Source organism: Larus michahellis, chromosome 2 (assembly GCF_964199755.1).
Source record: "Larus michahellis chromosome 2, bLarMic1.1, whole genome shotgun sequence".
Lineage (NCBI taxonomy): Eukaryota > Metazoa > Chordata > Aves > Charadriiformes > Laridae > Larus > Larus michahellis.
The window spans coordinates 111,847,066-111,860,410 of record NC_133897.1 but is presented as its reverse complement, the minus strand read 5'-3'; the positions used below and the strand labels follow the sequence as shown (position 1 = coordinate 111,860,410).

At 36.4% G+C, this 13,345-nt stretch overlaps 1 protein-coding gene across 1 annotated transcript in view; it reads left to right on the top strand.

Annotated features, from left to right (window-relative positions):
* CEP192 (centrosomal protein 192) overlaps positions 1-13,345 on the top strand; it is an 85,347-nt gene that overhangs the window by 48,293 nt on the left and 23,709 nt on the right. The window contains exons 29-40 of the mRNA XM_074573549.1: positions 325-555; positions 2,065-2,190; positions 3,837-3,980; positions 4,183-4,246; positions 4,953-5,092; positions 5,218-5,310; positions 6,353-6,468; positions 7,648-7,815; positions 10,279-10,369; positions 11,004-11,180; positions 11,687-11,947; positions 12,157-12,275. Coding sequence (XP_074429650.1) covers positions 325-555; positions 2,065-2,190; positions 3,837-3,980; positions 4,183-4,246; positions 4,953-5,092; positions 5,218-5,310; positions 6,353-6,468; positions 7,648-7,815; positions 10,279-10,369; positions 11,004-11,180; positions 11,687-11,947; positions 12,157-12,275 — 1,730 coding nt within the window. The remainder of the gene's footprint in view (positions 1-324; positions 556-2,064; positions 2,191-3,836; positions 3,981-4,182; positions 4,247-4,952; positions 5,093-5,217; positions 5,311-6,352; positions 6,469-7,647; positions 7,816-10,278; positions 10,370-11,003; positions 11,181-11,686; positions 11,948-12,156; positions 12,276-13,345) is intronic.

The window sequence follows — 13,345 nt, the reverse complement described above, 5'->3', positions numbered from 1 at the left end:
TTTTCAAAAATCAGGGTTTTACTCATGAATTCACTTTCAAATGTAATAAATACTATAATCCTAGTGTTAATCTTTCACTAGATGCTGGAAAGAAACCCCGGCAACTTTTGGGCTGACTTATCTAGCTCTTTAAATTAAAAGAAAATGCCTACAGTTGAGTGAGATGGACGTGGAACATGAATATGAAGAACATGAATTAATATTGAGCAAAAATTTATACAGAAAGTCTGTGTTGAGCAGTGGTGCTGGATAAATGTGGTGTTTTGAAAGAAGCTGTTCTCTGGCAGGAGGCCTGTTGAAAATGACAGAGATTTTCTTTTTCAGATGGATCCTGTGAAATATCAGTGTCTGGTTTTCAAGAACAAAACCATCGTAGGACCCTATTCTACCAACGATCTGAAAATACTTTTCTTACCTTGTCATCCGGGGATCTTTCAGTGTATTCTCAATGTTTCATCTTGGCCAGTTTCTGCAGATGCCGAGACAATTGTTCAGGCAGAAGCTTTGGCAAGTAGGGTAGTTCTGACAGCAGTTGCTGAAAATCCTAATTTAGAAGTAAGTAGCTGCTTATTGTGTGTTTTGTTGTGGTTGTTTTTTTGTTGTTGTTTAGAATTTTAGGAGTAGTTTAATGACACTAGGAAAGAACAGGAATGCACAGCTGTTCCTCAAAGGAATCTGGAACTTATGTTTGGAATGGGGAGGGAATATAGGAGAAAGTTATACAAGCTTCTCATAAACAATCCAAGACATTTTAGTTGTGGAGTAGCACCTACCTGAAAATGAAGAATTATTATGCAGCTGTCTGAAAAGAATAAATTAAAAGGTATTGCTTTTTCATTATAAAAAGGGTGGATGAGATCTTAAACATCTAATGCTTTCTAAATATCTGCTATGTTGGATACCATTGGGCATTAAAATGTTAACAAAAAGCACTTCTTTCCAGTTGTAAGGTTTTCTTTATTTTTTTTTTTAACATCAAGTAGGCTTTGTCTTGCATTCTTATTACTTTCAGCTTGCTTATGATTGTAGAGAATATTTTCTTATTTTGAACGTAATTAAAAAATCAAACGTAAGTATATGCATAAAGTGTTTTGTCTTGTGTCTTATGAAGAACAACCAGGTGGGAGACAGTGTGACATTAAGAATTAGAGAATTAAATCTAGCTTTATGTCGTTCTAAGATGAAGAGTATGGACATGCAGAAATGGGCTTGATGGTACTTTTGGAGGCAACTGAACAAATTACATGGTAGTCTGTGACATCACTGATAAAAGTAAAATTTTCAGTCATTAACTACAGTTAACAATTTTTTCTGTTTAAAAGGTGGCCTATTAACTTGCTTTGGCCTATGTATATGATATTTAAAGTAATGATATTCTAGTTGAATACACATGAATGGATATAATTTTTTTAATGCTTCTTCCATAAATTTTAATTTATTTTTTAATGCATTTTTGTATACATAGTTTGGCAAAATCCATTATTCTCCATGTTCCTCATGGTATAGTTCATTCAAACTTGCTTCATATTTATATTCAAATTAAACCCTATGCTATATCTCTGTATGTCTTGTTATATTCCTGAGAATGGAAAAAGTACCAAATAAAAGCTCTGTTTTGCTGCAGATCACAGCACTTGGGTGTTTTTATGCTAACAGAAAATTAACTACTTAATTTTTTTCTTAACTTGCTAAAATGATGTTTTAACTGAAATTTCGTACTTACTAGCAATAATCATAGTTTAAATTTATTTTTATTTTAAATTACCCAACGTAATTTAGTTGTGTACTGGGTTTTGGTGGATAAATATTGCACTAAGATTGGCTTACTTGATTGAGGCGAAATACGTGAGATGTAGCTCACATGGATGTAACCCCTTTTGATATCAAAAGGAAACATGTTTCTTAGACTCCTCCTACCCCTGGTAGGGGGTGTGTTTTGTATGCAGGGATAGCATTAAGAGGATGGAATAGGTGAATAACATCCTTACTTTCCTGATGCTTTTGTATGGTAGTGTGTTTTGGAGGTTTTCTTTTCTTACAAGTTCTGCTTTGCCTTAAAACCAGGTGGAAACAGGAAAAAGAGATTATCTGGATTTTGGTGACTTGACTTCTGGCAGTTGGAAAGCTCTTCCACTAAAACTTATCAACAAAACCCATGCTTTTGTGCCAATTAGACTTATTATTAATGCCGTAAGTACCGTAAACTTGCTGTATGTGATAGTTAACTTGTGATGCTGAATTTTAATACCAAAACACTTTGTTATATGTCATTAAGAAACATACCCTGGACACTAGATGTAAAATTCCCAAGAAATCTTCGGTTAGTCAGGAAATAATTTTTTTTTGCAGGGGGGTAATCTGATTCAGCTATAATGGTACCAACAAAAATGCTTCTGGGAATGGGTGTGGGGTTTTATTTAGTGGTATAGGGTTTTGTTTATTTCTTTTTTTTTTCCTTTTTCCTATTTTTTTTCCCTTTTTTCTTTTTTTTTTTTTTTTTTTTTTTTTACAGACCAGCCATGAACTGCTGCCTCTGTTGCCCATTTTGAGAGCACAGGGCAGTAGATAGCAAAAAGGTTATATTGCCTAATCCTTCCCTCTGAGAAAATAGAGACATATTCCACTTGCTTCACAGCAAGTTAAACATATTTTCTCTTTCTTGGTATTGTGGTTTGAAGAACCCACAACAATTTATTGTTGTTTAGACAATTATTCTGTCACCTCATGACCTCTCCCCACCTGGGAAGGGGAATTGGGGAAAAAACAAGGAAACCTGAGAGTTGAAATATAAACAGATTTAATAGAATAATACTAAATAATTAACATTAATAATACTAAAGAACCAATATTGAGCCCAATACCAATATAAGCTATATGAGGATTATATTCAGCCAATTCTGTCAGTAGGAAGCTGTGCACTCCCAGCAGTGGACAGCAAATGTCAAACACTGCAGGTGCTGCAGCCTGGGGAGGAAGGGAAGGCCTCAGGCAGCAGGGCAAGAAATTCTCAGGATTGCAGCCATCATAGAAAAAGAAGGAACTCGGAAAACTTTCTAATTTATATTGAATGTGACATTCACGGTATGAAATAATCCTGTTGGCCAGCCTGGGTCAAGTGCCTGGGTATCGCTCCTCCTTGTTGCCGCACCTGGCTAGCTCAAAACCACTGAAACCTTGAAACCCGCATACCATAGCTGGCTATAAAGTAAATATTTTCCAAATTCAGACACTAGAGCCTTCTAAAAATGCAGTTTACCGCAGCATTACAAGAGACCTTACAGTAAAACTACTGAAAGAGAAATTAATCCTGTGTCACTCAAACCAGGACACTCTGCAAAAGCAGAACCGTTCACTCTGTCTGCTTTGTGTCTTGCTAGACAATAATAGCCTGTATTACAGGCTATGTTATATGCTCCTCTACATCTCTGTGGCAATGCAGATTTCAGATTTTTGCCTAGGCTGGGTGCTGTTTTGTGCTGTGGGTAGAGTTGGTCTTATTTCCTTATGTGAGGGGACAAGAAAGGACTGGCCTTATGTTGGGATTGGATCAGGCCATCTTAGTAACTAGTGAGGTTTCGTCTTGAACAGCCAAACTTATTGAAGACTTAAACTAACTAGTTCCAGCTTGTCTCCTTTTACTGCAGAAGGGTTTCTGACTATTTTTAGAGGGTTTGATGGACTATCATCGACAAACTGAAACTACAGGCTAATCTTTGATTGTTTTTTCCAAACTACTTGGATCATTCAGAAGTTGCCTTATATTTCTCAGCTTTGTCAGCATTATTGTTAGTGACAATAAGAGATTTAATACTTTTAATACTTTATTTCTTTGACAGAATGCAGTAGCTTGGCGTTGCTTCACGTTTTCCAAGGAACCAGTTAATTCTTCTAATGAACAATCACTTCAAACGAATGCACTTTCTCAGATAGCGGCTCCGTCAGTTGTAAATCATGTGATACATGCAAGCTATGACGGGCAAGTAAGTAGTCAGTAGTTGACTGGTTCTTCCTGTTAGTTGCTGTCTGAAATGATGGTCCTGAATATCTGGGTTAACAGTACAGATTTTTGTGGAGTCTACCTATTTGAGCAGTAGAGTTTTGTTGCTAGTTTTAGTATTATTTTTTTTTTCTCTAGTAATTCTCTGCCTCCCCATAAGATGAGTCAACTGATTTCTTTTTCAGGATCCTGAAGCTTTAACAGTTTGGGTTCTGTTCCATGCACCTAAGAAACAAATTTCTTGTTCAGGTATAGCAATTTGATTTTCATTTGAACTAAAACAAGTTTGACTGCTACTGTATGCATGTGTTAGAATTGCCGGAACAGGCTACAAATTTGAAATTAAATGTTCCATCTTTGGTTTGTGTCCTAGTATTTCGAGTATCACATTCAATTTTACAAACTGAAGGAGGTGGAATACTTCTGTGTCTTAATTTTTTAGATGTTAACGTGGGTATTTATACTCCAGTATCAAGCTGTGCAAAGTGGTTATCTACTGCGAGATGTGTGGAATTTGCTTTACTCCTTTTGCTGAGGGAATTAAATCATCACTTAAGTAAATATTGTGCTGGTTGCAAAATAGATAAGAAATTTGAAGAAACCTCTGAGCTGTTTTGGCTTCCTAAATGGTACAGAGGAAATAGTGTGTATATATATATCAACTAGTTTGGCTAGTATGTTAAGATTTTTTTTTTTTGTTTGGTTTAGGGACAATTTCAGCCACAAAATTTAATTTGACAAAAAGGTAAAAATCTTAAATAAGATCCTGTGAGACTTTATTTAAAAGAAAAAAAAAAAAAGTGTTGCCAGGTCAATGGGGGGAGTTTCTGTTAATATCATAATGACATTAGTATATTAAGATTGGACAGTTGCTGAAGTGAGACACGAATCCATAGGAATGGCCTTTGCTGCTAGCAGACTTGCTTGCTTTTGTTACTCATGGAATTGTTCCTAGATTCCTTGGGTCCAGCGGATGAATTCTTGGCAAGAGTTGATGTGGAAGTGGATAGTCCAGGACCTAGCAGTGTAATTAAAAGTATTCCGCTCCGAGCAAGAGCTGGAACAGCAAGGATACATGCTCCAAAGGACTTACAGGTTTGCATGTATTTACCAAGTGTGTTTTAATAATAGCTTGTGTCTTCTAGCTTACTACTTTTGTAATGTTTGGGTTTATATTATGTATGTATATGTACATACATACATGTTTCTTTGTTTTCCAGACAATATATCTGTCTACTAGTGTGGGTTCAACAGCCAAACAGCAGCTGCCGTTGAAAAATGCTGGAAACATTGGTGTACATTTGAAAGTTAAGGTACGTTGGCTTCTCCCTCTTGAAATCATGAGTTTTATGCTGTTAATGTTGTATTGAAACTAGAGCCAAGCCTTGGGATCCTAGCTTCACTGTGTGGTTTGACAAAAAGTTTACAAGTTTACATAAGGGAATCTGGAGCACAGGTTATTTTTTCTTGTCTCCTTCCAGTTGTGCACAGTTGTTGCTCAGCTTCTGTTATATTTGTTTTAACAACTGTACTTTTATGGCTTTTAACAAATAGATTTTAACAAGCGTATAACAAATACGTAAAAGTAGTGAATCCTGTGCTGCACAGCAGGTGTTAATTAGCTGGTGGGGTAGAGTCCATTTAAAGCAACAAGGAATATAATTGAGAAACATAATTATTTTCTAACAAAGCTGCAATAGTTTTTGGTGGACATCTTGCCAACTTAAGTATGAATAGAGTTCTTCTCAGATATGTGATCTCTTTACTTGACGTTAGTTTTCTTGAGAATCCATGGAAAGTATGGTCCCAGACTGAAAGGTAACTAGACATAATTGAAACTAGTACTTCAAAGTTAACAGAAGGAGCAGTTGATCCCCTTCTACATTAAAAAAAAAAAAAAATGTATAGGGTTGTGGGCCCATAATTTCTTGGAGCACAGGCGACGGAAATAGGATGATGACTAGTATCACAAATGCCACATTAACCTGATGATACTGGATTCTAATTGATACCAGTAATGGCTGGTACCACTGTTGAGACTAGTGATGTTACTTCACTGGTGGTGTACCATGTTGTACTTACTGTTAAAGTCTTTAAATATCTTTGGGGCCCCTTCAGTGTTGTATACACAGTTGATTTCTTAAGATGCCTCTTTTAGATGTATTTGTACTACTTTTTTAGTAGAGTTTAACTTGTGCAGGGTTATGGGAAAGTTCTGAAGGTGTCAGTTGCATTTGAGTTGTCTGAACTGTATGTACAACAGATGCACAACCAAATTGTGTTATTTATTGTAGAAAAGTTTACTCCCTTAAAATAAGTAACCAACCCTCCATTTTTCCCCTTGCCCACCTTCAGACATCAAATGAGGACAGCTGCTTTGCTGTTGAACCTGAGGATCTTGTCCTTCTTCCTGGAGAAGAAAGAGAAGTGACTGTCCTGTTTTTTCCAAAAAACATAATGACTAGACAAAGGTAACATAACTGATTTTATGCTGCCTGTTTTACACAGATCTACTTTTGACCTTAAGGTCACGAACAAATTGGAAATTTTACTCAAAAGTGAAACTTTGACTTCAGTTTTCGTGAGAGTCCCTATTCATTACAAAGTAGTTTTTTGCTGGGATTCACCTGTTCCATGTATTCCCTGCCTCTTTTGCCTGTACATAGCTTAATGAGTAGCTAATATTTCCCACCACAGATCAACAGATGTCCTGAGAGTTGTTTAATGTAAATAAAAGGCTTCAGGGACTCACTCCATTTATACGGTACTTGTTTCTAAAGTACAGCAAAGCTTTAAAATACTTATCTTCAGCAGCACCTTCATTTGCTTCCTTCTTCACTCTGCTGAGACAAGGAACATGTTACTTCTATTTTACATAAGAAAAAACTCAAGCACAGATCATGATCAAAAGTATTCATTAATTTTGGCTGCCATAATCAAATAGGAGTTCGGCTGCAAATCCTGTATGTGTTCTGTTTGCATTCATGTAAGCATTCATATCCTTGTACATTAGCACCTGAAGAAGGCAGTAGTCATCTGCACTGTGCTTATGTCCTATAGGGTAGAAACCGTATCATGCAAAGCCAGCTGCAGGTGGCCTGGTTCTGTGGGCTCAGTGTTCTTTCTCACAGCAATCCCAGGAAGCAAAGGGAGGAAAAAAATCTTGGGTTTGTGGCTTAGAAGGCTACTGTTATTAACAGGCCTCAGAGTTTAATTTTGACACCCCTGGGTATCTCTCACTTGTAAAACTTCATTGAAATTTCACAGGTATTTCAAAAGGCATCTCTAATCTGCAGAGACAGCCAGGCTTGGTTTCTCTCCAGAATTAGTCTGTGAAAATAATCAGAAATTAGCATGGGCAAAAACTAATTTGCCTAGCTGTAGTCTGTGAAATACTTACCTGAACCGTTTCTAGGTGAACTACTTCGAAAGATTGCTTGAGATTCATATGGCATGCATATTTACAAACCAAAGGATTTAACTTCTGCCATGCCTAAAGCTGGCCTTTGTCATAAAAAAGTATTTGTATTTTCCCCTTAAGAAGGTAGTTTAAAAGGGCCTATCTATATTTTTTTTTTCGGTTATGTTTTGTTTTCATCAGCTAATCTTTTCCTATGACGGGATTTAATGTTATTTATTTATTTTTAAAGTACTTTGAAAATCCTTGTGCTGCCATCTGGGCCTCAGTATGAAGTGGTGTTAAAAGGTGAGGTGGGAAACAGACCTGCATCTACAGCTACTGGCTGCTCAGACATCCCACCCATTCTCTCCAACAAGCAGTTCATTGCCTGGGGAGGAGTAACACTTGGATCATCAGTGTAAGTATAAGCTGGGCAGCTGTTCATATAGAATATCATGTTAAGTATTTTACATTGCACTTACTAGAAGTAAAATTTCCATACTGTCCCTGTTCAGATTAGTAATCCACAGGGGTTAAACTAAACTGTTTTGTGACTCAAGTGAGAGAAGCGGTATATTACAATTATTTTTTTTTTGTGTAAATAAACTGTGATCTTGTTTGAGCTTTTTGTATTCTTCAGGACTCTTTAGTTATCATTAGAATAATAGAATAATTCTGTAAGATTATGATGTTATATAAGTAGAAATATAAAGAAATATTTTCCAAGGAAGTTGATGAAAAAATTCTGTTGGTTCTTTTGACACCTGCCTCTTGCTAGAAATAAATCTCTGTGCTTGTTTTTCTTCAATTCATCCATTAAGACTAGAAGAATCCAGTCTGGTAATGTAATTTGACCATCTGAATAGCATAGGCTGTTGAACTTCCCTGAATTAATTTATTTGAATTTGAATGTGTTCCAGTGCTAAGGCTTTTAGTGATGGAGTATCATTTGCAACCCTAATTATGATTACTTTATCCTTCAGACTAGTTCCTGTCTGAACTCTTCTAGTTTTAAGTTTACAGCTTCAGTATTCCATGATTTAGTGAAACCGTTCATAATTGTCTAGATACGCTTTGCTGCTTTTGTATGTAAAGGCTGCAAGTTTAGCAGATCTGTAGACTTCTAGTATTCCTTTAGGGACTAATCCATTTTTGTTTTGATACTGAACTTCTTGAGTAATCTAATAATGTTCTCAGTTGTTTAAAAGCAATCCATGTTTGTAGCCAAAAATAACTTCTGATAGCTATAGTCCTACTTTTCTGTTTTGTTAAGGTACAGTATTTATAACATAGTAGTTTTGGCTATTTGGTGTTAGGGGATCACTTTCTCTTCCCCGTGTGCTGCTACCTTTTTATTTTCTACTTCTCATGAAAAATAGTTTTGATTTGCCATTGGTTTTAGGAAGCTGTCATGGTTTAACCCCAGCCAGCAACTAGGACCACCCAACCGCTTGCTCAGTTGTCCCCTCCCACCTGCAGTGGCATGGCGAGAAGAGTTGGAAGAAATAAGGAAAACTTGTGGGTAGAGATAAAGACAGCTTAATAAGTAAAGCAAAAGCCATGCATGCAAGCAAAGCAAAATAAGGAATTCATTCACCACTTCCCATTGGCAGGCAGGTGTTCAGCCGTCTTCAGGAAAGCAGGGCTCCATCCCATGTTGGGAAGACAAAGTGCCATCACTCTGAATGTCCCCCCCCCTTCCTTCTTCTATCCCCAGCTTTGTATACTGAGCATTACATCATATGGTATGGGATATCCCATTGATCAGTTGGGGTCAGCTGTCCTGGTTGTGTTTCCTCCCAGCTTTTGTGCACCCCCAGCCTACTTGCTGGCGGAGCAATATGAGGAGCAGAAAAGGCCTTGACTGCTTAGTAACAACTACAAACATCAGTGTGCCATCAACACCACTCCCATCCCAATTCCAAAACACTGCACCACACCAGCTGCCAGCAACTCCATCCCAGCTGAAACCATGACAGAAGCTGAAATTATTTTTAAAATTTTTGTTCCTACAGAGCACAGAACAGTGTCTGCCACTGAAAATTGTGGAGAGGCTTTGCTCTCTCTCCGTCCTCCTCTGATTCTAACTGCGTGGTCCTTCCTCTTCCTTTATGTTTTTACCAGTTTTAGGGCTTGTCACATCCTCTTGTGATGTTTTTTTGACTTGTTAAAATGATGAAGACACTCACCCTTCTTGCTGTAGAAGTTTCCTTCCCCTGTTAAGGAAAGATCTGAGTACCAGAAGCCTAGTCAATGCCAGAATATATCAGAGAGAAAAAATTTACTTTTTGGTCAACCTGATGTTGCCAAGTGTCCATAACTTTCTGTCGTCCTATCATGTTGAAAATACATGAAAAGGAAAAGTTATCCTTAATTTAGTTCTTCACAACTGTTCAGTGAATCTGGGCTAGACTACACCCAAAACTGTTTCTGCATAACTAAGTGGCTCTGGATAATCTAGTTGTAACTGTATCTTAAAATGTTTGTTGTGTTTTTTTTTTTTTAAATAATTCTTGTATTCACACAACTGCTGCTTGTTTTAAAAGTTCAAGCTGTTAAGTACGATACTTGAACTTCAGAAAAGCTGTATTTATATATATTTTGAGGTTGTTTTGCTGTATGGGGATTGATGTGTAATGGTGTATAACATTGTAAGGTCTGTAAGTTTGAGGATACAGAAGTAACTTTCTAGCTAATGTATTGTGTTGTACCAAGAGGTGATTTTTTTTTTTTTATGAAATGACTTTAAAATTGATTGTCCCATTTTCTGTGTTTCCATGAATACATGTATGCAGTTAATTTGCATTTGCTGTAACTAACGTCAGCTAAAGTTAGCTACAGCAGTTAACAGTTTGATTAAACTAAACTTCATATTTTTCAGCCAGAAGAAGTTGACTTTAAGAAACGATTCTCCATCTGTGACACAGCATTTAAGACTGTTGATAAGAGGCCAGGATCAAGAATGCTTTCAGGTAATTGTCATGAAAATTTCTCTTTAGTGTTTATGACCACTGTAAGGATTTAAGAGTTATAAGAGTTATAACACTGTAAGAGTTTACAGCTCTTAAAGCTGCTGTAGCACAACAGAGTCAGTACCTGGTGGAGTAAACAGTCATTGGCCCTTCTCGCAGGAGGGATTCCAGGCCTCACTCCAAGGGACTTAGTGTACACAAGGGAGGGTGGAAAGAAAAACTGAAGTTAGCTTTTGGGAATTACCGTAACTAGAGGGTTTTTTTGTTACGTAGTCTGCATACATTTATATCCCCCTTTTTCCTTAGATGTTCAGATCCGATATCTAAAATCTTCAACTGAGAGGAAATTAATGTGGTGCTGTTGAAGTTCAGCCTTACTGTATTGTAGGTCGAAAGCAAAAACCCCTTTGATCTAAACAGAGAGGCATCAGTATGCTCATTGTGGGAATATAAAGTATCTTGAACTTGGTCTTTGCTGTTGCATATTAAGCTTGCAACTTTAAGTATGTGCCATTGTCAACTGATTTAATGCAGGTTTTGAAGCAGTTAATTTTGGGTTACTAGCGAAGTAAGTCTTACTACTATATATTTTTCCTATTGTAGTCACTTGCTTCTGATGTCTTTGTTTTTATAGCTGCAGAGTATATTTGGGTCAGAAGAACGTTTAACTAGTAATTGGGAACTCAAAATCCGTCCCAAAGAAGATACTAACATATACTTGATGTTTTCACCTACTCGAGTAACTTGCTGCTTTGCCAAGCTGGAAATCAAACAGCTGGGGATTCGATCACAGCCAGGAATTAAGTTTACTGTAAGAGTCCCAACCTAACTTCTAATAATTTTAAACATAGATTTTTTTCATAATTATTTTAAGTCTAGCACTGAATAGGTGTTTCTATTGAAAAGTTGAGATTTGTCAAGATATGCACTATGGATATCTCTATACTTGTTAAAGATTGTGTATGCACTAAATCTTGCATGTGATTTTTCCCCTCATGAAGAAAGAAGAAAGATTTTTATGTACCACATTAAAAGTAGCCCAAGATTTTAACTCTAGTCCTATCGAAAAATCTAAACATGTCATGTTTTGTATATAGGCCTTAAATTACTTTTCAGTAAAACTTGAAACAGGTTAAATAAACTTAGGCTTTTTTATTTCTTGCAAAGTCTTTTCAGTTCACACTTGAAGCGTTTTTGCTTGTCTTTATGTAACTCTATGTAGTTTACCATAGTTGTACAGAAGTTTCAGTAAGAATCTTGCTTTCTTGAAATACCTTTTTTTGGTGATTTTTTTTTTCTCCCTTTTTCCCCACCCAGATACCGTTATCTGGATATGGAGGAACAAGCAGTATAGCTTTAGAAAATGTTAAAAAACTGTCAGATAGTTACATGGTAACACTGGATGGATTGTTGCCTTCAAGATTAAGGACAGCTTCCTTCCACATAAGAAATATGGGTTCTCGGGCTGCCTACGTTAAAGCTGTGTGCTTTGCAAACCTACAGACAAAAACAGTTATGGATCCTCAGGTAATGATGGTATCTCCAGAGAAGTTTGTACTAAGAGAAGGAACACATGAAGTAAGTACAACACTTAATTCTAAGCAAGTTTTATTAATTTAAATTAAAATAAATGTAATCAATGAGAATGTGTCGGACTAGTTCTTTATTAAAATCTCACTTCTGTTAAATCCTGTTCTACTTGTATTGCAGTAATTGGTTGGTTTACATTCTAAACGTTAGTACTAACAATAAGAGTTTTTGAGTATGTTGTCTATTAATTTTATCAGGTGATTACTATAACATGGAATCCAATGGAAAATGAAAAGAACTTCCATAAAACAAACACATTGGTATCAACAGTATGTTTTTTTTGTGGAGATGAAGTTTCTAGGCAGCAGTATCGTAGGTAAGATGTACTTTGCTGTTGTAAGAGACAGATGTTTAATAAAAAGTTAAAACTAGAGGTGTATGCTACCATGAGTATGGTTTTAACTTGCTTCCAAAATTAGCAAGAACAAACTAAAAGACATTGGTGATATGGAGAGATCTAGTAAGTCTGAAAGTACTGTCAGTCAGTAGTACTGAAAATCAGTAGTACTGCGTTTTGAACAAGATTCGCATCTTGGTTTGCTGAATTCTGTTGATGAAGACAGTGTTTGAGTAGTTGTGTATGTGAGAGAAATAACACCCACATATGCTCATCATATACTGGTGAAATTTGTAGAATGTATCTTACTGAGCTTAAATAGAGGCTATGTTGCCCTGCATATTAATTTACGTAATTCAAATGCACAAAAATGGGATACTCTGCTTTTAATGACATAAATGGCACTTTTGACTTGGGCTGTGTATGGTGTATAGTGATAATGCAAAATGTTAAGAATAGGCAGAGCACTAAGGTGCTGATGATTATAATTTGGTGCAGAATTTCAGAATGGCAGTATTTCACTGGTACTTTTAAATGTGATTGCCTAAAACTTTATGAACGTCATTGTATGTCCTGTCATCCAAATAACATATTAAACATAGCTGAATGCAACTGTATGACTTTGAATTAAAAGCTAATGTGATAGCTGTGTGTTTGATCTCCTTGATATCTTAGATATCTCAGAAGATAATTGTTACTGATTTTTATATGAACTCTTCTGTCTGAGGCAATGCTCACTGTCATTGAATCCTTTTCAAAGGGCAGAAATACTTAGGGAAAAGCTTTGGTCTACTGATCAACAGAAAACCCATTGAGAAGCTTGTTGCACCTATATAGCTAGTGTTGGAACTGGTGGTTTTTTTTTTTTATTTTATTCAGACTCTAGACATTGGTACTGAGTGAAATTATTTGCTGCTGATTTTATTAGTCAGTAGGTATGGCATTTGGTTCTTAAACATGGTGGTCTAGTTGGTTGTTTCTTGGTGGGAACTTCTCTGAAGTCTCCCCTGATAATTGAAAGAGACGCTCATGTCTTGAAACAGCTGAGT